The following is a 24,435-nucleotide window of genomic DNA, read 5'->3' on the forward strand; positions in this document are numbered from 1 at the left end:
CCTGCGAGTCACAACCTTGTTGGATCCAAGATATAGAACATTTCCGTAGTCCAGCCTTGAGGTGATGAGAGCTTGGACTACTGTTCTCTGGGTAGACTCCGGCAACATCCAGATGATCTTTCTGAGCCACTTCAAGATGGTGAAACAGGTGGCAGTAACCTTGACTGCCTGGTGGTGCATAGTGAGTGAGTCGTCAATGGTTACGCCTAAATTGCGGACATGGCTGGAAGGCCGAGGAAGTGCTCCCATCTCACTGGGCCAATGTAGTGGGCCCCAGAGATTCTTGTTTTTACCAAGGATCAGGACCTCGGTTTTTTCACTGTTAAGTTTTAGGTGGTTGGTGTTCATCCATGAAGCGATTTTCCCTAATCCTAGCTGAAGGGGGGATGATACGCCGGTACTTGCTTTGGAGAGAGAGAAGATAATCTGGGAGTCGTCTGCGTAGGAGAACAGAGTCAGCCCAGCATCTTCCGCAATATCAGCTAAAGGTCTGACATATAAATTAAAAAGCAAGGGGCTAAGGATGGATCTCTGGGACACCCCATAGGGTGAGAGATGGATGTCAGAGCTGGCAGTTGCGGAGAAGATTTGGAAAGTACGGTTAGCCAGGAAAGAGATGAGCCATTTTAAGGCTGAGCTACAGATGCCGAATGATCTCAGCGTTTTTACTAGTATTTTTTTAAGTTTAAGAGAATTTTATTAGATAATGAGCAAGTAAAATGCAATACAAAATATCAGTTAGGAATGAGGGGGAGAGGAAGAAGGGGTAAAGAAAAAAGGGGGGGGGAAGGGAAAATGCAAATGGAATATGTAAGAGACAGTACACAGCAAAGCAATGAACATGGGCATTAAAAAGAAACAAGGAAATTATATCAAACCTGTCTAAACGATTGGTTACAAAAAGCATGAAAATAAAACAGTAGGATGAAACATTCTGAACGTGAAAAGGGTATCATGGGGGTTTGGGAACTTCTTGTTGAGCAGGCGATGGAAGGGAAGAGCGAGCAGCACAATTATCTAAATAGAGCGTAATGGGGAGCCACAGGTCTGCACGTTTAGCTGCTAATTGAACAGGAAAGACAAAGGCATTATCAAGTCTATGGTTATGACAGACATTATACCACCAAGCTTTGAAAGAAATATTGGATGCATTTTTCCAATTAACAGTAATCTGCTGAAAAGCAACAGCCAATAGCAAGTCAACAATGCGTACAGACATATCTACGTTGTTCCAGCTAGTGGATAAACTGCCCAGGAAAAGGTGCATAAGAGAAAAAGGAATACAAGTATGAAAAATAACATTGATCTGGGCCCATACCTGTAACCAAAAATCATGTACATGTTTGCAAAGAAATAGCATGTGGGGTAGGGTAGCATTGGGAGCATCACACGACCAACACTTGTCTGGGGTATTAGGAAATCGCTTATGTAACGTAGAAGGAGTATGAAGTAATCTGTTGTAAATAAAAAATAGGGATTGTGTCAACGAAGCTGCTCTAGAAGTTTTACGCAGTTTTGTCCAGATTTTGTCCCATAAGAATATCGTCAAATCTATCCCGAGGTCATTTTCCCATTGAAGTTCAACCTTGGATTTAGGTCTAAGTGACTCAGGTGTGTGAAGATGTTTATAAAGAAGAGACGCTTTGGGGGCAGTACGGAGGAGAGAATGAAGTCGAAAAATAGGGGTGTGAGAAATAGGGGGAGGAGGAGAAACCAAGAGTCGTTCATACATCTCCAGGACAGCAGCTTTGAGGAGAAGATACTTGGAGAAAAAGGATTGGGGTAAGCCAAAGGAGGCACAAAGGTCAGGAAAAGAAACAAAGGTGGAACCAGAAAAGAGTTGCGAAATCCAAGTCAAACCTCGGGTTCTCCAAGTTTTCCAATAGAAGGGCTTACGAGCGATTAGGAGATATTTATTATGCCAAATAGTGGAAGAAAGGAGATCATCAACGGTCACAGGGGGGCCGGGGGCAGCTGACAGTAAAAGCTTAAGAGTGTACTTGTGAATGGGAGTGGGAATCAAGGAAGGCTTGCGGGAAAAAGCAAGATATTCTGCAAAAGAGAACGGGGAGAGGAGAGTACGCTCAACTGTAAGCCATAGAGGGCAGGGGGAAGTGGAATCTTGTAACCAGAAAGAAGCTTGACGCAGTAAAAAGGCCTTCTGATATGCAAGGAAGTCAGGAAAGTTGACACCACCTTCAGAAGCCGGACGGATGAGCCTAGCAAGAGACATTCTGGATTTTTTGGAATTCCATAAAAACGAGGATACCGTAGAATTAATCTTGGTAAAGAATTTTGTTGGGATGGGGACTGGGATATTGGAAAGTGTGTATAGAACAATAGGAGAAATCATCATTTTAATAGTGTCAAGACGACCCCACCAGGAAAGGTATAAAGGGTGCCACCTTGCTGTAAGATCCGCGATCTTTTGTGAGCATTTGGACATACACAAAGAAATAGTATCTGAAATTGAGGGGGTAATGTATAGACCTAGATATTTAACGTGGGAAGGACTCCAAGTGAACCGAGAGTCAGTAAATTCTTGTTTGAAAGTAAATTTGGTCAGGGGAAGAATCTCACACTTATCATGATTGAGTTTATACCCAGAGATAGAGGAAAAAATTCTGACTTCAGTCATGAAAGCAGGGATGGATTCTGCAGGTTTAGAAAGAAAGAGTAAAATATCATCTGCATAGGCAGCGAGTTTAATATGCGAGTCCGCAATCTGGAAACCATGGATGGCGGGATTTTGACGCAGTCTGGAAAGAAAGGGCTCTAAAGCAAGGTTAAAAAGAAAAGGGGATAAAGGGCAGCCCTGGCGAACGCCTCTGCCTAGGTCGAAATTTGGCCATTCGCAAAAACTGCAGCTCTAGGATGGGAATATAACAGGGAAACTAAAGAGGTAAATCTAGGGCCAAAACCAAACCAAGTGAGTGTGTGAAAGAGGTAGCGCCATTCAACTCGGTCAAAAGCCTTTTCGGAGTCAAGGGCGATCGCTGCAAGAGAGTGCTGGCAGCGGGAGGATTTTGACAGGATGTTGAATAAGAGTCTAGTGTTGTCCGTAATGTATCGGCCCTTAACAAACCCAGATTGCTCCTCGCCTAGAAGATCGGGGAGAAGGTGATCCAATCGGATCGCTAATGCTTTAGCAAAGAGTTTGTAGTCAATATTGACTAGGGATATGGGCCTGTAATTCTTGCAATAATGTGCATCCTTTCCGGGTTTAGGTATGAGGCAGATATGGGCATCCGAAAACGTCCCTGAGGAGGCACCGCAAGAAATAAAAGTATGTAGTAGAGAGTGAAGACGTGGGATCAACAATTTAGAAAAGTGAAGGTAGAATTCGACGGTAAAGCCGTCAGGACCAGGGGCTTTGTTAAGTTTGAGACGTTGCAATGCATTAAGTAATTCCTGTTGTGTGACGTCCGATTCTAAGGAGGAGAGATCTGGAGGGAAATCGGCTGGTGTATGAATGGTGGAGAAGAAACGAGCAAGGGAACTGGGGGTAGACTGGGTTTCAGAGGTATACAGGGTTTCATAGAAACGTGAAAATTCAGCGAGAATATCAACATCCATATGTTTTAAAGTATCATCAGAGTCATAAACAGATTCAATATTTAACTTATTGTGCTTAATCTTCAAATAATTAGCTAGGAGCTTTCCTGCCTTGTTCCTACCCCCATAGAATTTAGCAGTAGACTTCAGCAGGTACAAGGAGGCATCCTCCGTAGACTTCTCATTAAACTTCATTTTTGCTGCAATGAGGGCTGTCAGGCTGTCAGCAGAGTGTGAGGTGAAGTACGCATGTTCCAGTGTTTTGATGTCAGAAGGGAGATTTTTAGTAAACCTTCGGGCGCTCTTACGTTTGTTCGCGACGTAACTAATAATAAAGTCACGTGCTGCTGCCTTAAAAGCATCCCAAATAGTGTGGTCAGGGAGAGTATCGTCATCATTAAGGAGGAAAAATACATCAAAAAAGGAAGTAAAAGTGGCTGTAAATTTGGGGTCTGCAAGGAGGGAATTATTAAAACGCCATCTCCTAGGGCCAACATTTTTAGGGAGTACATCAACACTTGTAAGAACGGGAGCGTGGTCAGAGAGCAATATCGGGCCTATCTCAGAGTGTAGGAGTGACTGAGCGATGTTGTGGGAAACAAAGATGTAATCAAGCCGTGACTGGGAACGGTGACAGGGGGAATAAAAAGTGTACTCCCGCAACCTTGGATTGCAAAAGCGCCAGGAATCTACTAGTTTATGCTGTGAAATGGCATGGCTAAACAGCTTGTGGGGCTTGTTGGGAATATATGAGGCTTTGGACACCCTATCGATGAAGGGATCGAGAGGTTGATTACAATCTCCTGCCAGAATGAAGTTGTGGTCCATAAATTTAGTTAAAAGTGAAGAGAAATCAGCCCAAAAGGAAGGTTCGCCTGTGGTAGGACCATATACATTGAGGAGAGAGACTGAAACACCTCTGAGCGATAACTTAGCATAAACCCATCGACCAGAAGCATCTGACTCATGGGTAAGGACCTGGAAGGGAAGAGACTTGCGACAAAGGACTGCCCCACCATTGCGTTTGCCATCACCTTGCGAGTAAAACAGTTCACCCACCCAACCGCGTTTAAGCTTAACAGACTCAACCTCAGTTAAATGCGTTTCTTGGAGGAATGCAATATCAACATTCAATTTGGCAAGGTGTGACAAAATCCGTTGACGCTTAATCAGAGAATTGATACCCTTCACATTCCATGACAATATATTCAACGACATGACAGTAACTTATCTACAAAAAGTATAAATAACAGAACCAATAAAAGAAAAACCCATGAAAAGTAGAGAGGGCAGAAGGAAAAAAGAAAAACTAGCGGAAACATGTTGAAGTAAAAGAAAAGGAAACAAGTGGTCATGAGTGCGAACCATATCAAGAAAGGGTGAATAAAATGCAACAATATCGGGAGTGACCCAGAAAACCAGAAATAAGGAAGAAGTAAAGAGAAAAATGGAGTCAGAAGAAATAATAGAAGAGCAAAAGCATTATTGCAGAGAGGGGGATATAGAAGAGCGGTATAAGCACTGGAATAGGAAGTCAAAAAGGGGAAAAAAGTTGAAAAACAAGTGTACCAAGAAGAACAAGGAATACAATCCTTACAGGAGCAAAACACTTCTATCAGATATAGTAAATCACAATAAATATATGTGAATAAAAAGATAAGCAAGAAAAAGGGGAAAAGGGAGGAAGGAAGGGAAAGAGCAACAGATGCGCAAAAAAGACAAATAAGGAAGTAGGGAAAAAACATACCTACAAAGGAGAGATACGAGAAAGGGTGGAGGGAGGAAGGAACCACAGGGGTGGGGCAGCACGTCCGGGGCCAACGAGGCAGGGGCCGAGAAACATCATCAAACACGGGGACAAATTCCTGGAAGACGAAAAAAGGAGAACAAAGGGTTAAAACATACTAGGAAATCATGTTGAAACCATGACGAACAAGGAAAACAAAGACAATCATCATGCCTAGACAATAAAGAGTCAATAAAGCGGGCAACTGGATAATCGGAAAGAATTCAGATGTACTACAATCAAGGGAAACTTTTGAAAAAGCACAACAGAAAATGCAACAGCCATATGAGGGTTATAAAAGCAATAGTCAGCCATAAGCGGAGGAAGATGATCCGGAGGCAGCCATGACAGATGATTTATGCGCATTGATGAAACTTTGTAGACGCACTGGATCTTCATAGGTTGTAGTCTTATTATTGTGAGTGACTTTAAATAAACATGGATGGTAAAGGCCATATCGCGCCCCCATCGCCCGCAGATCCGCTCTCAAGTTCAGAAAGGCCTTTCGTCGAGAGGCAGTAGCCTTAGCATAGTCCTGTGCGAAGAATAGGGACGAGCCAGACCAGGATAAATTCGGAGAGGATTTGGCCGCCGTTAAAACCATCAAAAGGTCAGTATACTCTAGAAAGTAGATAATGACCCCTCTGGGCCTCTGAGATGGAGAAGTAGAGGAAGGTGGTCGACCCAGCCTGTGAGCTCGCTGGATGTTGAGAGCCTTGTCCTGTGTCAGGTGCAAGAGCTTGGGGAGGAACGACTTGAAGAAGGTGATGGGGTCGGACCCCTCAAGTCCCTCGACCAGGCCATAAATACGAAGGTTATTGCGCCTGTTTCTGTTCTCCAACTGCTCCACCTGTTGTTGAAGATCTGAGACTTGAGTTTTCAAGTTGGAGACCACAGAGGATGTCTCTTAGAACGACTGAACAGATTTTTCAATTGAAGTGACTCTCGGTTCCATTTGCGACCAATTGTCCGTGAGGACCTGGAGCTTAACATTAGTCTCTTCCATAAAAGGACGCAAGGACCTTATCTCTTCCAACAACAGTTCCATGGACACTTTCCCCGAATGCTTAGGAGGTGAAAGAAAGTTTGACTTGAGTCTTTTTGTGTTGGATTTAGAAGTATCCTGCGGGTTCTTAGGAAGATCCATTGGCGATTCTGATCCAGATGAGTTAAGAGAATCTTCTAGTTGCGAAAAAGCAGAAAAAACCTTGGAGTTCTTCACAATCTGAGGCTTGGTGGAACGAGGGAAGCGAGACATTGATCTAAGTCTGCCCATGTAGCATATCCGTGGAATGGCTAACACAGTGGAGGACGTCAGACGCAGAACGATGACAGCACAAAAAAGAAAAAGAGCCCAGCAGGAGTGCGATGGTGTCAGAATAGTGCAGGGAGGAAATGCAGCCCACTTCACCTCACATCAAGTGAAAACAGTCGTCAAAGCGTACGAAAAAGTGGAAGACGCCATCCACGAGAGGATCAAAGCATTGTTCATGTAGTATTATAGTACAAAAAAGTGGTGCCGACTCATTGCGCAACATAAAGTGAGCTCATTCAAATTGTCGAAAGGTGAATGACGATAAGAGACGCCTCAGCGCACACCTCACAAGAGTCCGCAGTGAATGTTTTACAATGAAACAATTTGCCGCTCACCAAGAAAATCCGACAAGAATCCCCACAGGACGACAATAAGGTCGTGGCTTGAGAGACGGCACAGTAGTAGGCATGTGAGACAAAAAAAAAAAAAAACAATAAAGAGGAAACTTTATCCTTGCATTTGAGAAGACATTGGCAGTCCATTAAAGTAGACGCTCCATATGGGAGTAAGGAAGCATCCAGCCAGGCACAATATGGCCATTGGGAGCGAGCGTTGTCAAGCCAGCAGAGCGTTAGGCTGATAGTTAATTAACCGCATCGTAATGCGTAACGCTCGATGAGCCCAAGATGGCGGCCGCATCTAAGAAAATCCTGACAGGACTCACTAATGTCAGCAGCAACGTCGCGGAGCCTCCAAAACGCCTTTGTTGGTGTCGGGTAGGGTCAGGATACACTCCGACACTCCGTCAGCCGGTCAACCCCAGGAATTCAAAACAGGAACCGGCATATCTCCCGGCGCCGCCTCGGAGCCTCACCCGAGCGCTGCCATCACCGGTCGGCGCCAAGCCACGCCCCCGTTTTTACTAGTATTGAGTGAGATACTGTGTCGAATGCTGTGCTTAGGTCTAATAGTATGAGTGCGACAGTATCTCCAGCATCAAGAGGATGACGCAGCCTCTCCGTAACCCTCAGTAATAATGTTTCTGTGGCGAAACAAACTCTGAAATCAGATTGAGATGGGTGGAGGATTTTATTGGCTTCTACGAATTTAGAGAGCTGGGAATGGATGTGTTTCGCCAAGACTTTCGAAAAGGCCGAATAGGGAGATAGGCCGATAGTTGGAGGGTGTGTCGGGGTCGGCATTGGGCTTTTTTAGGCGAGGGGTCACCATGGCGTGCTTCCAGTTTGATGGGACTGTGGATTCGAGTAGGGAAGCGTTTAAGAGGTTCATAATGACACGCAAAGGAGGTGGCTCAAGCTGCTTGAGCACCGAAATCGGTATAGGGTCCTTGGGTGAACGGGAGCCTTCGTTGAGAAGGGGCCAGGAGTCCAGATTGTTTCTAGAAATATCAAGCACTCTGTCCTGGTCGGGGGTGATATCGTCTGCCATGTGAGGAGGGGGGTGTTAGCTGAAGGGGGTTATCGGATTGTGACGGAGGGGGGCTGCCGCAATGAGTGTTCGCAATGTCCGAATAGATTTTCTCAACTTTCTGAACGAAAAAGAGTGCGAGGTCCTCACACTGACATTTGTTGAAGGGGGGGGGGGAGCGGGGGGCCTTGCTAGGGTCTCTGAGCCGGCAAGCACCTTGACTATGCCAAAAAGTGTTTTCGAGCAGTGCAAAGCATCAGAGATTGTTGTTGAGACATACTTAGCGTGGGCTGATTTACAAAGATTTTGATACAGTTTTATGGCCTTTTTGTAGACTTTTTTAGATTCAGGAGCGTAATCTCTTCTCCATTTCCGTTCTAGCGCTTTACACTTGGCTTTCTCTATTTTTTAGAGTATCAGTGTACCATGGCACAGGCGGACGGTGATTATTGATCCTTTTATTAGAAAGTGGAAGACCTGTGTCTATAGAATTAAGAAGCCATTTTTGTACGGTGTCAGAGAGCACCTTCACCCTTAGTTCAGAGGTGGGTATATTGGAGCATAAGAAGTTGTTTAAGACTATTACGTCGAGTTTTTTCCAATCTCTTTTAAATACCCTTAGAGTAGGGAAGGAGGTCATAGAGTTGTCAGAGGGAATTAGACTGAACCTAGTTAAAAAGTGGTCAGACCAGCATAATGGTAGTGCAGGGGAGCAGTAGATGCAGGATAAACTGGAAAGAATGGGATCCAGTAGGTGACCTGCCTTGTGTGTGGGGCCAGAGTTAAGAAGGTTAATGTTCATGGCAGCTAAATCAGAAACAAAGTTAATGCAGGTTTTGCTAGTGAGGTCATCCAGGTGTATGTTTAAGTCGCCCAGAATTGGAAAAATTGGCAGAGCTCATGAGCAGAGGGGTTATCAGACTGGGAAAGGATGCGGCCCAGGGGGCTGGAGGTCCGGGAGGGCGGTAAACTAATATTCCAGAGAAATTAAAGTTCGGGGTTAAGGCCAATTTGAATAGTGCTGCTTCGTAATTCATGAGAGCTAGGGGTTCGAATTTGCACTGAAAGTCCTTTTTAAAAATGATGGCTATACCCCCGCCAATTTTGGGACCCCTGGCCTTCCGGACTATGGCATAGTTTGGTGGTAGAGCAGCGGCAACATCGGGGCCCGTGTTTTCATGCAGCCAAGTCTCCGTCCGAAACCATGCGTCAGGTTGCTCAACCTTTCACCTTAAAGTCCAATACATCGCAGTGCATTGACCTTCCACAACCGAGCTTTAGATGTGTGTCTGCGATCCGGTACAACGCTCTTCTGCCTTTATTAACGTTGTGTTATACAAATAACACATGCTTTTATGTATTATCAATTCACCAAATGTCAGAATCCAATTCAATGAATGCCTTTTATCTTGAAAATCTATTCTACGAGTTTGTGTTGCACCATCACCCAGATGACTCTTGGTATTGGTCAACGACAAACTTCCCCACCCTTTTTGAATCAATCAATCAAAACATTTGTAAAGCGCGCAACTCACCCGTGAGTGTCTCAAGGCGCAAGAAGGGCAGCTAGTGATCGAACAACCAGGTCTTGAGAAGTTTCCTGAAGGTCAGCAGGTCCTAGGTTTGTCGCAGGTGGGTGGGGAGAGTTTCCATGTCTTGGCGGCGAGGTGGGAGAATGATCTGCTGCTGGTGGTCGTTCGGCGGATGCGTGGGACGGCGGCGAGGGTGAGGTCCGTGGAGCAAAGCTGCCGGTTCGGGGTGTAGAAGGTGAGTCGTTCGTTGAGGTATGCTGGTCCGGCGTTGTGGAGTGCTTTGTGAGCGTGGGTGAGGAGCTTGAAGGTGATCCCCTTGTTGACTGTGAGGCAGTGCAGGTCTCAAGTGGCCGGTGATGTGGCTGTGGCGAGGGATTCCGAGAATGAGGCGTGCAAAGGCATATTGTATGCGTTGAAGTCTTCTCTGGAGTTTGACTGTGGTTCCCGTGTATAAGGCATTGCCGTAGTCCAGCCTGCTGCTGACGAGGGCTTGGGTGACTGTCCTTCTGGTTTCGGTGGGGATCCATCTGTAGATCTTGCGGAGCATGCAGAGGGTGTTGAAGCAGGAGGAGGAGACGGCGTTGACTTGCTGGGTCATAGAGAGCATTGAGTCCCGGATGCACCCCAGGTTGCGAGCGTGGTTGGTGGCTGTCCGGGCAGTTACCAGCATGGCCGGCCACCAGGAGTCATCCCATGCGGAGGGGGTGAAGCAGAGGATGAGGACCTCCGTCTTGTCAGAGTTCAGTTTCAGGCGGCTGGTCTTCATCCACTCTGCGACGACCTTCATTCTCTCGTGGAGGTTGGATTTGGCTGTGGCCGGGTCCTTGGTGAGGGAGAGAATCAGCTGGGTGTCATTGGCGTACGAGATGATGTTGAGGTCGTGCGCTCGGACGATGTTGGCGAGAGGTGCCATGTAGATGTTGAAAAGGGTCGGGCTGAGGGAAGATCCTTTGGGTACGCCGCAGGTGATCGTGGTGGCTTCGGATCGGAACGGTGGGAGGCGGACTCTCTATGTTCTGCCGGTCAGGAAGGAGGTGATCCAGTTCAGGGTTTTGTCGCAGATCCCTGTGTGCGCAGGGTTTGGTTGCAGACGTTGTCAAAGGCGTTTGAGAGGTCCAGGAGGATGAGGGCCGCAGTCTCACCGTTGTCCAGCAGGGCCCTTATGTCGTCAGTGGTGGCAATGAGGGCAATTTCGGTGCTGTGATTGCTTAGAATGCCGGATTGGGAGGAGTCCAGGATGTTGTTATCCTCAAGGAAGTGGGTCAGTTGTCTGTTGGCGGTCTTCTCAATGACTTTCACCGGGAACGGGAGCAGGGAGATGGGTCGAACGTTTTTGAGGTCGTTTGGGTCTGCCTTGGTTTTCTTGAGTAGGGCGTTGATCTCTGTGTATTTCCAGCTCTTTGGGAAGGTAGCAGTCTCGAAGGAGCTGTTGATGATCTTCCGGAGTTGGGGTGCGATGATGGAGCTTGCTTAGTTGAAGATGTGGTGGGGGCAGGGGTCTGAAGGTGAGCCGGAGTGGATGGTGTTCATGATTCTGATGGTGTCTTCGTCGTTGACATTGTTCCAGGAGAGCAGAAGGTCGGTGTGTTTGGTGGGCGTTCAGTCGGGGGTGTCGACGTCGGTGTCTGGGTGTCGAAGCTGTCGTGGATGTCTGCGATCTTGCGGTGGAGGAAGGTGGCCAGGGAGTCGCAGAGTTCTTGCGATGGCGGGATGTCATTGGAGCTGGGGGTGGCGAGTTCTTTCACGATGTTGAAGAGCTCTTTGCTGTTGTGTCCGTTATCGATGCGCTCCTTGAAGGAAATCCTTTTGGCGGATCAGATGAGTTGGTGGTGCTTGCGTCTGGCGTACTTGAGGGCTGCGTGGTTGTCTGGTCGTGGCGCCACTGCTTCTCGAGTCTTCGGCAGGTTTGCTTGGAGGTCTGGAGGTCGGTGTTGAACAAGATGGCTCTCGTGTCGGTGCACCTGTTTGAGGGTTTCCTGATCAGGGCGAGGGTGTCTGCGCAGTCGTCGATCCATTGTCTGAAGTTGTGGGCCGCTGCGTTGGTGTCTGAGGGCTCGGATGGAGGGCCTCGGGCGAGGGTGGTGATGAGCTGGTCTTCGGTGACTTTGTTCCAGCTGCGGTGTGGGATTCGTTGCGGTTGGTTGTGCGCGGTGTGTTCCTCGAAGAAGTGGATGCAGTGGTGCTCGATCCAGTGGAGTTCAGTGGTGTGGCTGAAGGCGACGTGGTTGCCGGCGGAGAAGATGGGGTCGAGGGTGTGTCCGGCAGAGTGGGTGGGTGTCGAGACGAGCTGCTTGAGTCCGAGGTTGGCGAGGTTGTCGATCAAGGTTGTGGAGTTGCTGTCGTTTGCGTTCTCGAGGTGGAAGTTCAGGTCTCCGAGGAGAATGTAGTTTGTGGAGGTGAGGGCGTGCATGCTGATGAGGTCGGTGATGGAGTCGCTCAACTGCGGTCGGGGTCCCGGGGGTCTGTAGACGAGGGTTCCTCTGAGGGGTGGTGTTGTGATTGATGTGGATCTGGAAGAGTAGGTGTTCGGCCATGCTGAGGGAGTCTTCGGTGTTGGTCGCAATTCTGATGGTGTTCCTGTGTACGATGGCGAGTCCCCCTCCTGGTTTGTTGTTTCGGTCCCTGCGGGTGATCTTGTAACCGTCCGGGATGGCTATGGCTATGTCGGGTGCCGAGGAGGCGTTCATCCAGGTCTCCGTCAGGAAGGCGACGTTTAGGGAGGATGAATCGAGCAGGTCCCAGAGTTCGACGGCGTGCTTGTGGACTGAGTGGGTATTGAGTACTATGCATCTGAGATGGTGGTGGTCAGCTTAGGTGGGGTGGGCAGGACGTGCAAGTGTGCGCTGGCAGGTGTAGCTGCAGATTCGGCAGGTGAAGGGTCTGTGGGTGAGCTTCGGGGTGGCTTAGAAGCAAGTGGAGGATCGGCCAGCGTTGAGTGCGTGGAGGGTGTTAGCGTCGTAGCGGCGTCGGGTGTTGTGACGCTCGCGGGGACCAGGGGGTCTGGCGAAGGGCACGGTCTAGGCGCGGACGGGCGCAAATGGGCTTGCCTTAGGCGTGCCCTCGGCGCGCCCTCTGCATGCGACCATGCAGCGGCCGCCATTAAGTAGGGGAGGGGGCGGGACTGGAGGCGGGAGCGTGGCTGCGACGGAGGGCGGGGCCGCGGGGCTCCAGCGGCAGGAATAGGCTGCCGGGAATGGGTACAGGACCAGTAGGGATACTGTCCTGTGCCCTGAATGCGTGAAATACATTTAATTAAGTAAAATAAAATAAAATTACAAGTGAGAACCAGCAGAATGTGTGAAATAAATGTAATAAAATAAAATTACAAGTGAGAATCAGCAGAATGTGTGAAATAAATGTAATAAAATAAAATTACAAGTGAGAATCAGCAGAGGAGCAGACCAGGGGGGCGCTGAGTGCGTTGCTGCGTCGGCGCTCAGCCGGCGCGAACCTGGAGGCGAAGGGCTTCCGAGGCAGAGGGCTCAGTGAGCGGAGCTGCTGGGGAGACTGCAAGCCTGGACCAGAGGTCTTGATGTCACACGTGCTCCCCCGCAGTGGCCGCCATTAAGTAGGGGAGGGGGGTGGGACTGGAGGTGGGGAGGCGGGAGCGGGGCTGCGACGGTGGGCGGGCCGTGGGGCTCTAGCAGCTGGAAAAAGCTGCCTGGAATAGGTACAGGACCAGTAGGGATACTGTCCTGTGCCCTGAATGCATGAAATAAATGTAATTAAGTAAAATAAAATAAAATTAGAAGTGAGAACCAGCAAAATGCGTGAAATAAATGTAATTAAATAAAATAAAATTACAAGTGAGAATCAGCAGAGGAGCAAACCAGGGGTCGCTGAGTGCGTTGCTGCGTCGGCGCTCAGCCGGCGTGAACCTGGAGGCGAAGAGCTTCCAATGCAGAGGGCTCAGTGAGCGGAGCTGCTTGGGAGAGTGCGAGTCTAGACCCTTTTTGGTGCTCACTGCCATGTAAGGAGCACAGACGTCCTTATGCTGGTCCGCTGTAGGCCATAGAGGATGTAGCCTCATGAAAGTCATTCAGAAAGCTGAGCCAAAAGTGACTCCTTGTTTACAAATGGCTGCAGCCTAAGGTGCTTCATTGCTTTACTTTACCTGAAGGCAGTGTTTGAGGGCAAGCCTGCTTCTCCAACGAGTAGCTCTCCAGCAACCTGTAGGCAGCTCTCCTTTGTCCAGTCCAGACTACTAAATGAGAAGCTTTTGCTTGGCTAAATTAGTATATCTATTTCAAAATTGAAAATGTTTGTATTAAGATGCAATGAGTCTATTTACAGAACTCAAAAGCTGACGTTTGGAGAAAAAAGGTTGAATGTGCAAAATAAAAACTTACGAATAGTATTACCTTGGTGCCAGCGGCATTCAAGCTATTTCTAATATGTATTACCTATGTAAAGGTATTCCAAACTGACTAAGCCTTTTTTTACATGACTGCTGGCTACCCTGCCTAATGCACTGAGGTGGTCATGGCTAGTAATCTTGAATGGTGTGGCTACTAATGTAATCTTGTTTGATGTCTCTATTACAACACTAACACTATTATTAGCTCTGGATGTTTTTTATTGATCATAAGTAGCTCTCATTACAGAAAAGGTTGGAGACCCCTGTGGGTGATCCTAATGAAAGAGAGTGCATGTGTGTTCCCACCCATAGTACAGTTTGAGGGGCTGGGGTGGGTGCATAAAAGTGGCCCCACTATGCTAATTTGTCTAATTAGCATAGTGGGGCCACTTTTATGCACCCACCCCAGCCCCTCAAACTGTACTATGGGTGGGAACACACATGCACTCTCTTTCATTAGGATCTCCCACAGGGGTCTCCAACCTTTTCTAGGGATTTACCTAGTGGAGTAGAGTAGAAGATCCCTTGTATCACAAAGTGAAGAGATGATCTAGGCATGTCTGAAGAACCCAAATGTGTTGTCTGAGATTCGCTCAACAGATTTGGGCTTCTCACTGAAGGTCGTCTAATAGAAAGGACATGCAATATTTATGTTCGAGTGGACCGGGATACAAAGTGCATCAATGGCGGATACAAAGCGTAAGTAATTGGTTTCAATAACTGTTATTACTTAGCCAATGTATGCTTATGAGGTTGTTTTACCTAACTTCCAATATTTCCTTTTATGCTGTCAAAATGTAATACAAAAGAATTAAAATAAAAGAAAGTCTGAATTAAGGGTGTTTCAACGTTTCAAATGTGCAGAAATAAGGTATGAGCCTAAGAGGGTTCATCATTGGAAAAGACTGGGCCTGAGGGGGCTCATTATTTGAAAGGACTGGGCCTAAGGGGGTTCCTCATTTGAAAGGACTGGGCCCAAGGGGGTTCATCATTTGAAAGGACTGAGCCCAAGGGGGTTCCTCATTTGAAAGGACTGAGCCCAAGGGGGTTCCTCATTTGAAAGGACTGGTCCTAAGGGGGTTCATCATTTGAAAGGACTGGGCCTAAGGAGGTGCATAATTTGAAAGGACTGGGCCCAAGGGGGTTCATCAGTAGAAAGGACTGGTCCTAAGGGGGTTCCTCATTTGAAAATGGAGGGTGTCAAAGTGCTTTATTGTTTAAAAGATTAGCTATGATCTGCAAGAGCTTGTGTGAAGGTGATTTATTTTCTAAAATGGGTAAGTATAAAGAGCTTTGATTATTTCAAGGCGGTGACCATTACAGCCTTTGAACCACATTGGCGAACTATTGTCTCTTCCTCCAAGGTACGAGCCTTACTCTAAAGCACTTGTGTTGAACACTAAGAACACATCAAGCTTATTGCAGGTCTTTTAATAAGTAAAATTGGAGTAAGAACAACACAACTTTTTTTTTTCTTTCCAAATTGAAACTGCAGCTCTGATCATTGCATTCCTCCAGGTTTTACAGCTCTTTGGAGATCATAGCTAAACAGTCTGCTCCTTCTGGCTGATTCGTCTGCAAGTTGTGTTTGGCGCCCTAATACAGCACGTTGTGAAGCCCTGAATGCGATTAGCTGAGCGTGACCTTGTTTTCTTTGGCTTGATGGTGTTTTTTCTAATCCTCTCCAGGTGAACTGTGTGGTAATGAGAGGTCTGAATGAGGACGAGCTTGTGGATTTTGTGGCATTGACGGAAAAGCTGCCCCTGGAGGTTCGCTTCATTGAGTACATGCCGTTTGACGGTGAGTGTTTGGGGTTCACATCATTTCCAGCTGCTTACATTCTTGGAGATGTTGTCCTGAACCACCAGGATCTTCCCCCTGGGTTCTCAGCCAGGAGGATGGATCGTCTTCAGGCCATCTGTAGTTTAAGCTGCTTCTCTCACATGCGAGCACCAGTGAGCCTGGTCTTCCCAGGCCTCTCTACTTGTACACTAACGCTTGACTTACAAAGAACCAAGGAAAGCAGGGTGGTTCCTGCGTGGGGACTGCTGAGGAGACACTCGCAGGCCTGGTACTTTGAGCCTAAGTTGGTCACTGTGGGAATAGGGGAATCAGGGTTTTAATCCAGACCGGGAACCTAGGAAATGGTTACCAAGTCCAAGGAAGGAGCGGTGCAAAACCAATCCACCACTGACTCAGGGAGGTAGCGATGAAAAACAGCAGGACTTTTCCAAGATCCTGCACTTGGACTAAACTACTCCAGTCTTTCATTTCAGTGCATCTCATTGCCCCAGTTCATTTGAACACTTTATCATTAAGGTAAACTTAATCTAGCAAGCTTCTTTATAATGTGCATAGCTGTACCAAAATTCTGTGCATGCAGTGTTTTATCCTACCCCTGCCACAGCACGTGCCCATCCTCAACAATGACCATCTTTTGCTGCACAATGCAGTTCTCAGAACTGATGGTACGTGTCCTTCACTGCTTTGGGTATTGTTTGAAGCCTGGTCTGTGGCCATCCATGATCCTGAGTCTTAAACTAGGACCTTTACATTTAGCTTCACTACTGTGAACACTGATGGGTCCAACACTAGATGAAGTGTGCCTGTTAAAGACCTTTAAATGCATGCCTGACAGTCACATTCATAGTGATACCACCTCCCACCAGTGAGGTCACAGAAGGGTCTTTGCTGCCTTGACAGAGGGGCATGACACTTCTCGAGTGCACGCGCAGCATTTCGATGAATGTCTCTGTGGAGATGGTGACTCCAGGAACAGTGTGAGGGCATGCATCGAGTCTTGTTATGTGGCCTGCAGGTGTTCAGATGTGTAAAGGTAGTTCTTCATTTTTAACTATATTGTCAGCACTGAAGACCTCTGGATATGTGCTACTGCAGAACAGTTTTTTAAATGTAAGAGTTCTGTTTTTTAAACACCAATCTGAAGCCTACATGGCATGAATCCTTTAATTTCTTTATAGCCAGTTGAAAACATTCAGGATTTGAAAGCGCATTGGACGTCATTACAAGTTCCCTGTATTCTGATGCAGGAATACTGGGGGCCAGAACCTCCGATTCTAGCCGCTATTCCCGCACCCAACTACAGGGATTACGGTTTATTTATCCTGGGAATGTGGAATAACACACGGGCCGAGAATACTGTGTCAACTTCTGTGTATTTTTCCCATTCCATGTAGAATGTACCCAACTGTAAATCTGTAACCACCTTAATGGATGTGGGGCTTTGTGTTGGCCTGTGGTGTGGGGGGAGGGCAGGACAGGTTAGAGGACAGCTGGGGGGACAGGACAGGGCAGGGCAGGTGAGAGGAGAGCTGGGGGACAGGGCAGGTGCAAGGAGAGCTGGGGGGGCAGGGCAGGTGAGAGGAGAGCTGGGGGACAGGGCAGGTGCAAGGAGAGCTGGGGGGGCAGGGCAGGGCAGGTGAGAGGAGAGCTGGGGGACAGGGCAGGTGCAAGGAGAGCTGGGGGGGCAGGGCAGGGCAGGTGAGAGGAGAGCTGGGGGACAGGGCAGGTGCAAGGAGAGCTGGGGGGCAGGGCAGGGCAGGTGAGAGGAGAGCTGGGGGGCAGGGCAGCATAGGTCAGAGGAGAGCTGCACGGCGACACTTGCAGCGCCTCCAGTTATGCAGGAGCCGCCCAGACGGGATCGTGCTCATCATCTATCCTGCAGCCCCACTGCGCACAGTTCCTGTGCTGCAGGTCCAGCATAGCCGGGTTTGGTATTTTGGGTCCAGTAGTCTCAGGCCCAGAAAAACCAGGCTACTTCCATCAGGCCAGGAGCAGCACCACTACAGCACACTGCTTGGGGCTGCCCTTAGTGAAGGCCATAGTGCTGCATTAGACATTTTAATCTACACATGGCTCCTCTGGCACAAGCCTCCGAGGTGACACTGGTAGAAGCGCTCTTCTCCTCCCGGCCTCCGAGGTGACACTGGTAGAAGCGCTCTGCTCCTCCCAGGCTCCCAGGTGAAGCTGGAAGAAGCGCTCTGATCCTCCCAGGTGACGCTGTTCGGGCGCTCTGCTCCTCCCGGCCTCCCAGGTAACGCTGGTAGGAGCGTTCTGCTCCTCCCGGCCTCCCTGGTGACGCTGGTAGGAGCGTTCTGCTCCTCCTGGCCTCCCAGGTGAGGCTGGTAGGAGCCCTCTGCTGCTCCTAGCCTCCCTGGTGACGCTGGTAGGAGCGTTCTGCTCCTCCTGGCCTCCCAGGTGAGGCTGGTAGGAGCCTTCTGCTGCTCCTAGCCTCCCAGGTGACGCTGGTGGGAGCGCTCTGCTCCTCCTGTCCTCCAAGTTGACACTGATAGGAGCCGTCTCCTCCTCCTGGCTTCCAAGGTGACACTGGTAGGAGCCGTCTGCTCCTCCTGCCCTCCCATGCGACGCAGGAAGGAGACGTCTGCTCCTCCTGGCCTCCCTGGTGACGCTGGTAGGAGCGCTCTGCTCCTCCCGGCCTCCCAGGTGACGCTGGTTGGAGCGCACTGCTTTCTCCCGGCCTCCCAGGTGATGCTTTTAGGAGCGCTCTGCTCCTCCCATCCTCCCAAGGGACGCGGTAGGAGCACTCTGCTCTTCCCTGCCTCCCAGCTGACGCCGATAGGTGACGCCGGTAGGAGCCCTCTGCTCCTCCCGGACTCCCAGGTGACGCTGGTATGAGCGCTCTGCTCCTCCCGGCCTCCAAGGTGACGCTGGTAGGAGCGCTTTGCTCCTCCCGGCCTCCAAGGTGACGCTGGTAGGAGCGCTTTGCTCCTCCCGGCCTCCCAGGTGACACTGGTAGGAGCGCTGTCCTTCTCCCGGGTGATGCTGGTAGGAGCGCTCTGGTCCTCTGGCACTAGCCTCCCAGGTGACGCTGGTAGGAGCGCTCTGCTCCTCCAGGCCTCCCAGGTGACGCTGGTAGGAGCGCTCTGCTCCTCCCAGCTTCCCAGGTGACGCTGGTAGGAGCGCTCTGCTCCTCCCGGCTTCCCAGGTGACACTGGTAGGAGCGCTCTGCTCCTCCCGGCCTCCCAGGTAACACTGGTAGGAGTGCTGGCTCCTCCTGGCCTCCCAGGTGACGCTGGTAGGAGCGCTCTGCTCCTCCCGGCCTCTCAGGGGACACTGGTAGGAGCGCTCTACTCTTCGTGGCCTCCCAGGTGACACTGGTAGCCTCCCAGGTGACACTGGTAGGAGTGCTCTGCTCATCCTGGCCTCCCAGGTGACACTGGTAGGAGCGCTGTGCTCCTCCCGGCCTCCCAGGTGACGCTGGTAGGAGCGCTCTGCTCCTCCCGGCCTCCCAGGTGACGCTGGTAGGGGAGCTCTGCTGCTTCCGGCCTCCCAGGTGACGCTGGTCAGAGCCCTCTACTCCTCCCGGCCTCCCAGGTGACGCCGTTTGGGCGCTCTGCTCCTCCCGGCCTCCCAGGTAACGCTGGTAGGAGCCCTCTTCTCCTCCTGGCCTCCAGGGTGACACTGGTAGGAACCGTCTGCCCCTCCTGCCCTCCCATGTGACGCCGGAAGGAGCCGTCTGCTCCTCCTGGCCTCCCCGGTGACGCTGGTAGGAGCGCTCTGCTCCTCCCGGCCTCCCAGGTGACGCTGGTTGGAGCGCTCTGCTCCTCCAGGCCTCCCAGGTGATGCTTTTAGGAGCGCTCTGCTCCTCCCGGCCTCCCAAGGGACGCCGGTAGGAGCGCTCTGCTCCTCCCTGCCTCCCAGGTGACGCCGGTAGGAGACCTCTTCTCCTCCCGGGTTCCCAGGTGACGCCGGTAGGAGACCTCTGCTCCTCCCGGCCTCCCAGGTGACACCGGAAGGAACCTCCGCTTCTTCCGGCCTCCCAGGTGACACCTGTAGGAGCCCTCTGCTCCTGCCGGACTCCCAGGTGACGCTGGTATGAGCACTCTGCTCCTCCTGGCCTCCAAGGTGACGCCGGTAGGAGCGCTCTGCTCCTCCCGGCCTCCAAGGTGACCCTGGTAGGAGCGCTCTGCTCCTCCTGGCCTCCCAGGTGACGCTGGTAGAGGCGCTCTACTCCTCCCGGCCTCCCAGGTGATGCTGGTAGGAACGCTCTGCTCCTCCCGGCCTCCCAGTTGACACTGGTAGGAGCGCTCTCTTTCTCCCGGGTGATGCTAGTAGGAGCGCTCTGCTCCTCTGACACTAGCCTCCCAGGTGACGCTGGTAGGAGCGCTCTGCTCCTCCCGGCCTCCCAGGTGACGCTGGTAGGAGCCCCCTGCTCCTCCCGGCTTCCCAGGTGACGCTGCTAGGAGCGTTCTGCTCCTCCCGGCTTCCCAGGTGACACTGGTAGGAGCGCTCTGCTCCTCCCGGCCTCCCAGGTGACACTGGGAGGAGCGCTGGCTCCTCCTGGCCTCCCAGGTGACGCTGGTAGGAGCGCTCTGCTCCTCCTGGCCTCCCAGGTGACGCTGGTAGGAGCGCTCTACTCCTCCCAGGTGACACTGGTAGGAGCGCTCTACTCTTCGTGACCTCCCAGGTGACACTGGTTGGAGCGCTCTACTCTTCGTGACCTCCCAGGTGACACTGGTAGGAGTACTCTGCTCCTCCCGGCCTCCCAGGTGACACTGGTAGGAGCGCTGTGCTCCTCCCGGCCTCCCAGGTGACGCTGGTATGAGGGCTCTGCTCCTCGCGGCCTCCCAAGTGATGCTGGTAGGAGCCCTCTGCTCCTCCCAGCTTCCCAGGTGACACTGGTAGGAGCCCTCTGCTTTCCCGGCCTCCCAGGTGACACTGGTAGGAGCGCTCTGCTCCTCCCGGCCTCCCAGGTGACGCTGGTAGGATCCCTCTGCTCCTCTGGCAGTAGCCTCGTAGGTGACGCTGGTGGCAGCGCTCTGCTCCTCCTGGCCTCCGAGGTGACGCTGGTAGGAGCCGTCTGCTCCTCCTGGCCTCCAAGGTGACGCTGGTAGGAGCAGTCTGCTCCTCCTGGCCTCCCAGGTGACGCTGGTAGGAGCGCCCTGCTCCTCCTGCCTTCCCACGTGACGCAGGTAGGAGCCATCTGCTCCTCCTGGCCTCCCCGGTGACGCTTGTAGGAGCGCTCCTCTCCTCCCGGCCTCCCAGGTGACGCTGGTAGGAGCACTCTGCTCCTCCTGGCCTCCCAGGTGATGCTTTTAGGAGCGCTCTGCTCCTCCCGTGGCCTCCCAGGTGACACTGGTAAGAGCGCTCTGCTCCTCACGGGCCTCCCAAGTGATGCTGGTAGGAGCCCTCTGCTCCTCCCGGCTTCCCAGGTGACGCTGGTAGGAGACCTCTTCTCCTCCCGGGTTCCCGGCCTCCCAGGTGATGCTGTTGCTCCTCCCGGCCTCCCAGGTGATGCTGGTAGGAGCCCTCTGCTCCTCCCGGCCTCCCAGGTGACGCTGGTAGGAGCGCTCTGTTCCTCCCGGCCTCCAAGGTGACGCTGGTAGGAGCGCTCTGCTCCTCCCGGACTCCCAGGTGATGCTGGTAGGAGCGCTCTGCTCCACCTGTCCACCCAGGTGAAGCTGAAAGGAGCTTTCTGCTCCTCCTGGCCTCCCAGGTGATGCTGGTAGGGGCGCTCTGCTCCTCCTGGCCTCCCAGGTGACACTGGTTAGAGCGCTCTGCTCCTCTCGGCCTCCAAAGTGACGCTGGTAGGAAGGCTCTGCTCCTCCCGGACTCCCAGGTGACGCTGGTAGGAGTGCTGTGCGCCTCCCAGCCTCTCAGGTGACACTGGTAGGAGCGCTCTGCTCCTCCCGGCCTCCAAGGTGACGCTGGTAGGAGCCCTCTGCTGCTCCTAGCCTCCCAGGTGATGCTGGTAGGAGCGCTCTGCTCCACCTGTCCACCCAGGTGAAGCTGGAAGGGGCTTTCTGCTCCTCCTGGCCTCCCAGGTGACACTGGGAGGATTCCTCTGCTCTTCTGGCAGTAGCCTCTCAGGTGACACTGGTAGGAGTGCTCTGCTCCTCCCGGCCTCCCAGGTGACACTGGTAGGAGTGCTCTGCTCCTCCTGGCCTCCCAGCTGACGCTGGTAGGAGCGCTCTGCTCCTCCTGGCCTCCCAGCTGACGCTGGTAGGGGCGCTCTGTTCTACCTGGCCTCCCAGGTGACACTGGTAAGAGCGCTCTGCTCCTCCTGGCCTCCCAGCTGACGCTGGTAGGGGCGCTCTGTTCTACCTGGCCTCCCAGGTGACACTGGTAGGAGCGCTCTGCTCCTCCTGGCCTCCCAGGTGACACTGGTAAGAGCGCTCTGCTCCTCCTGGCCTCCCAGGTGACACTGGTAAGAGCGCTCTGCTCCTCCTGGCCTCCCAGGTGACACTGGTAGGAGCGCTCTGCTCCTCCTGGCCTCCCAGGTGACACTGGTAGGAGCCCTCTGCTCCTCTGGCACTAGCGTCGCAGGTGACAGTGGTAGGAGCGCTCGGCTCCTGTGGCACTAGTCTCCCAGGTGACACTGCTGGAGCCCTCTGCTCCTCTGGCACTAGCCTCCCAGGTGACACTGGTAGGAGCGGTATGCTCCTCCCAGTCTCCCATTTGACACTGGTAGGAGCGCTCATTTCCTCCTGGCCTCCAAGGTGACGCTGGTAGGAGCACTCTGCTCCACCGGTTCACGCAGGTGAAGCTGGAAGGGGCTTTCTGCTCCTCCTGGCCTCCCAGGTGATGCTGGTAGGGGCGCTCTGCTCCTCCTGGCCTCCCAGGTGACACTGGTTAGAGCGCTCTGCTCCTCTCGGCCTCCAAAGTGACGCTGGTAGGAAGGCTCTGCTCCTCCCGGACTCCCAGGTGACGCTGGTAGGAGTGCTGTGCGCCTCCCAGCCTCCCTAGTGACGCAGGTAGGAGCTCTCTGCTCCTCCTGGGCTCCCAGGTGACGCTGGTATGAGGGCTCTGCTCCTCGCGGCCTCCCAAGTGATGCTGGTAGGAGCCCTCTGCTCCTCCCAGCTTCCCAGGTGACACTGGTAGGAGCCCTCTGCTTTCCCGGCCTCCCAGGTGACACTGGTAGGAGCGCTCTGCTCCTCCCGGCCTCCCAGGTGACGCTGGTAGGATCCCTCTGCTCCTCTGGCAGTAGCCTCGTAGGTGACGCTGGTGGCAGCGCTCTGCTCCTCCTGGCCTCCGAGGTGACGCTGGTAGGAGCCGTCTGCTCCTCCCGGCCTCCAAGGTGACGCTGGTAGGAGCAGTCTGCTCCTCCTGGCCTCCCAGGTGACACTGGTAGGAGCGCCCTGCTCCTCCTGCCTTCCCACGTGACGCAGGTAGGAGCCATCTGCTCCTCCTGGCCTCCCCGGTGACGCTTGTAGGAGCGCTCCTCTCCTCCCGGCCTCCCAGGTGACGCTGGTAGGAGCACTCTGCTCCTCCTGGCCTCCCAGGTGATGCTTTTAGGAGCGCTCTGCTCCTCCCGTGGCCTCCCAGGTGACACTGGTAAGAGCGCTCTGCTCCTCACGGGCCTCCCAAGTGATGCTGGTAGGAGCCCTCTGCTCCTCCCGGCTTCCCAGGTGACGCTGGTAGGAGACCTCTTCTCCTCCCGGGTTCCCGGCCTCCCAGGTGATGCTGTTGCTCCTCCCGGCCTCCCAGGTGATGCTGGTAGGAGCCCTCTGCTCCTCCTGGCCTCCCAGGTGACGCTGGTAGGAGCGCTCTGTTCCTCCCGGCCTCCAAGTTGACGCTGGTAGGAGCGCTCTGCTCCTCCCGGCCTCCCAGGTGACGCTGGTAGGAGCGCTCTGCTCCACCTGTCCACCCAGGTGAAGCTGAAAGAAGCTTTCTGCTCCTCCTGGCCTCCCAGGTGACGCTGGGAGGATTCCTCTGCTCTTCTGGCAGTAGCCTACTAGGTGACGCTGGTAGGAGCGCTCTCCTCCTCCTGGCCTCCCAGGTGATGCTGGTAGGAGCGCTCTGCTCCTCCCAGCCTCCAAGGTGACACGGGTAGGAGCGCTCTGCCCCTCCTGTCCACCCAGTTGACGCTGGTAGGGGCGCTGTGCTCCTCCCGGCCTCCCAGGAGACACTGGTAGGAGTGCTCTGCTCCTCCCGGCCTCCCAGTTGACACTGGTAGGAGTGCTTTGCTCCTCCCGGCCTCCCAGTTGACACTGGTAGGGGCTCTCTGTTCCTCCTGGCCTCTCAGGTGACGCTGGTAGGGGCGCTCTGCTCTATCTGGCCTCCCAGGTGACACTGGTAGGAGCGCTCTGCTCCTTCTGGCCTCCCAGGTGACACTGGTAGGAGCGCTCTGCTCCTCCTGGCCTCCCAGGTGACACTAGTAGGAGCCCTCTGCTCCTCTGGCACTACCGTCGCAGGGGACAGTGGTAGGAGCGCTCGGCTCCTGTGGCACTAGTCTCCCAGGTGACACTGGTAGGAGCGGTATGCTCCTCCCAGTCTCCCATCTGACACTGGTAGGAGCGCTCATTTCCTCCTGGCCTCCAAGGTGACGCTGGTAGGAGCACTCTGCTCCTCCCAGGTGATGCTGGTAGGAGCGCTCTGCTCCACCTGTTCACCCAGGTGAAGCTGGAAGGGGCTTTCTGCTCCTCCTGGCCTCCCAGGTGATGCTGGTAGGGGCGCTCTGCTCCTCCTGGCCTCCCAGGTGACACTGGTTAGAGCGCTCTGCTCCTCCCGGACTCCCAGGTGATGCTGGTAGGAGCGCTCT

General features: G+C 52.6%; 1 protein-coding gene across 2 annotated transcripts in view; it reads left to right on the forward strand.

Moving 5' to 3' along the window:
- MOCS1 (molybdenum cofactor synthesis 1) overlaps positions 1 to 24,435 on the forward strand; it is a 285,312-nt gene that overhangs the window by 135,710 nt on the left and 125,167 nt on the right. For both annotated transcript variants that reach the window (XM_085610229.1, XM_085610231.1), the window contains exon 6: positions 15,602 to 15,713. In XM_085610229.1, coding sequence (XP_085466355.1) covers positions 15,602 to 15,713 — 112 coding nt within the window. The remainder of the gene's footprint in view (positions 1 to 15,601; positions 15,714 to 24,435) is intronic.

This window comes from Triturus cristatus, chromosome 6 (genome assembly GCF_964204655.1).
Source record: "Triturus cristatus chromosome 6, aTriCri1.1, whole genome shotgun sequence".
NCBI classification, from domain to species: domain Eukaryota; kingdom Metazoa; phylum Chordata; class Amphibia; order Caudata; family Salamandridae; genus Triturus; species Triturus cristatus.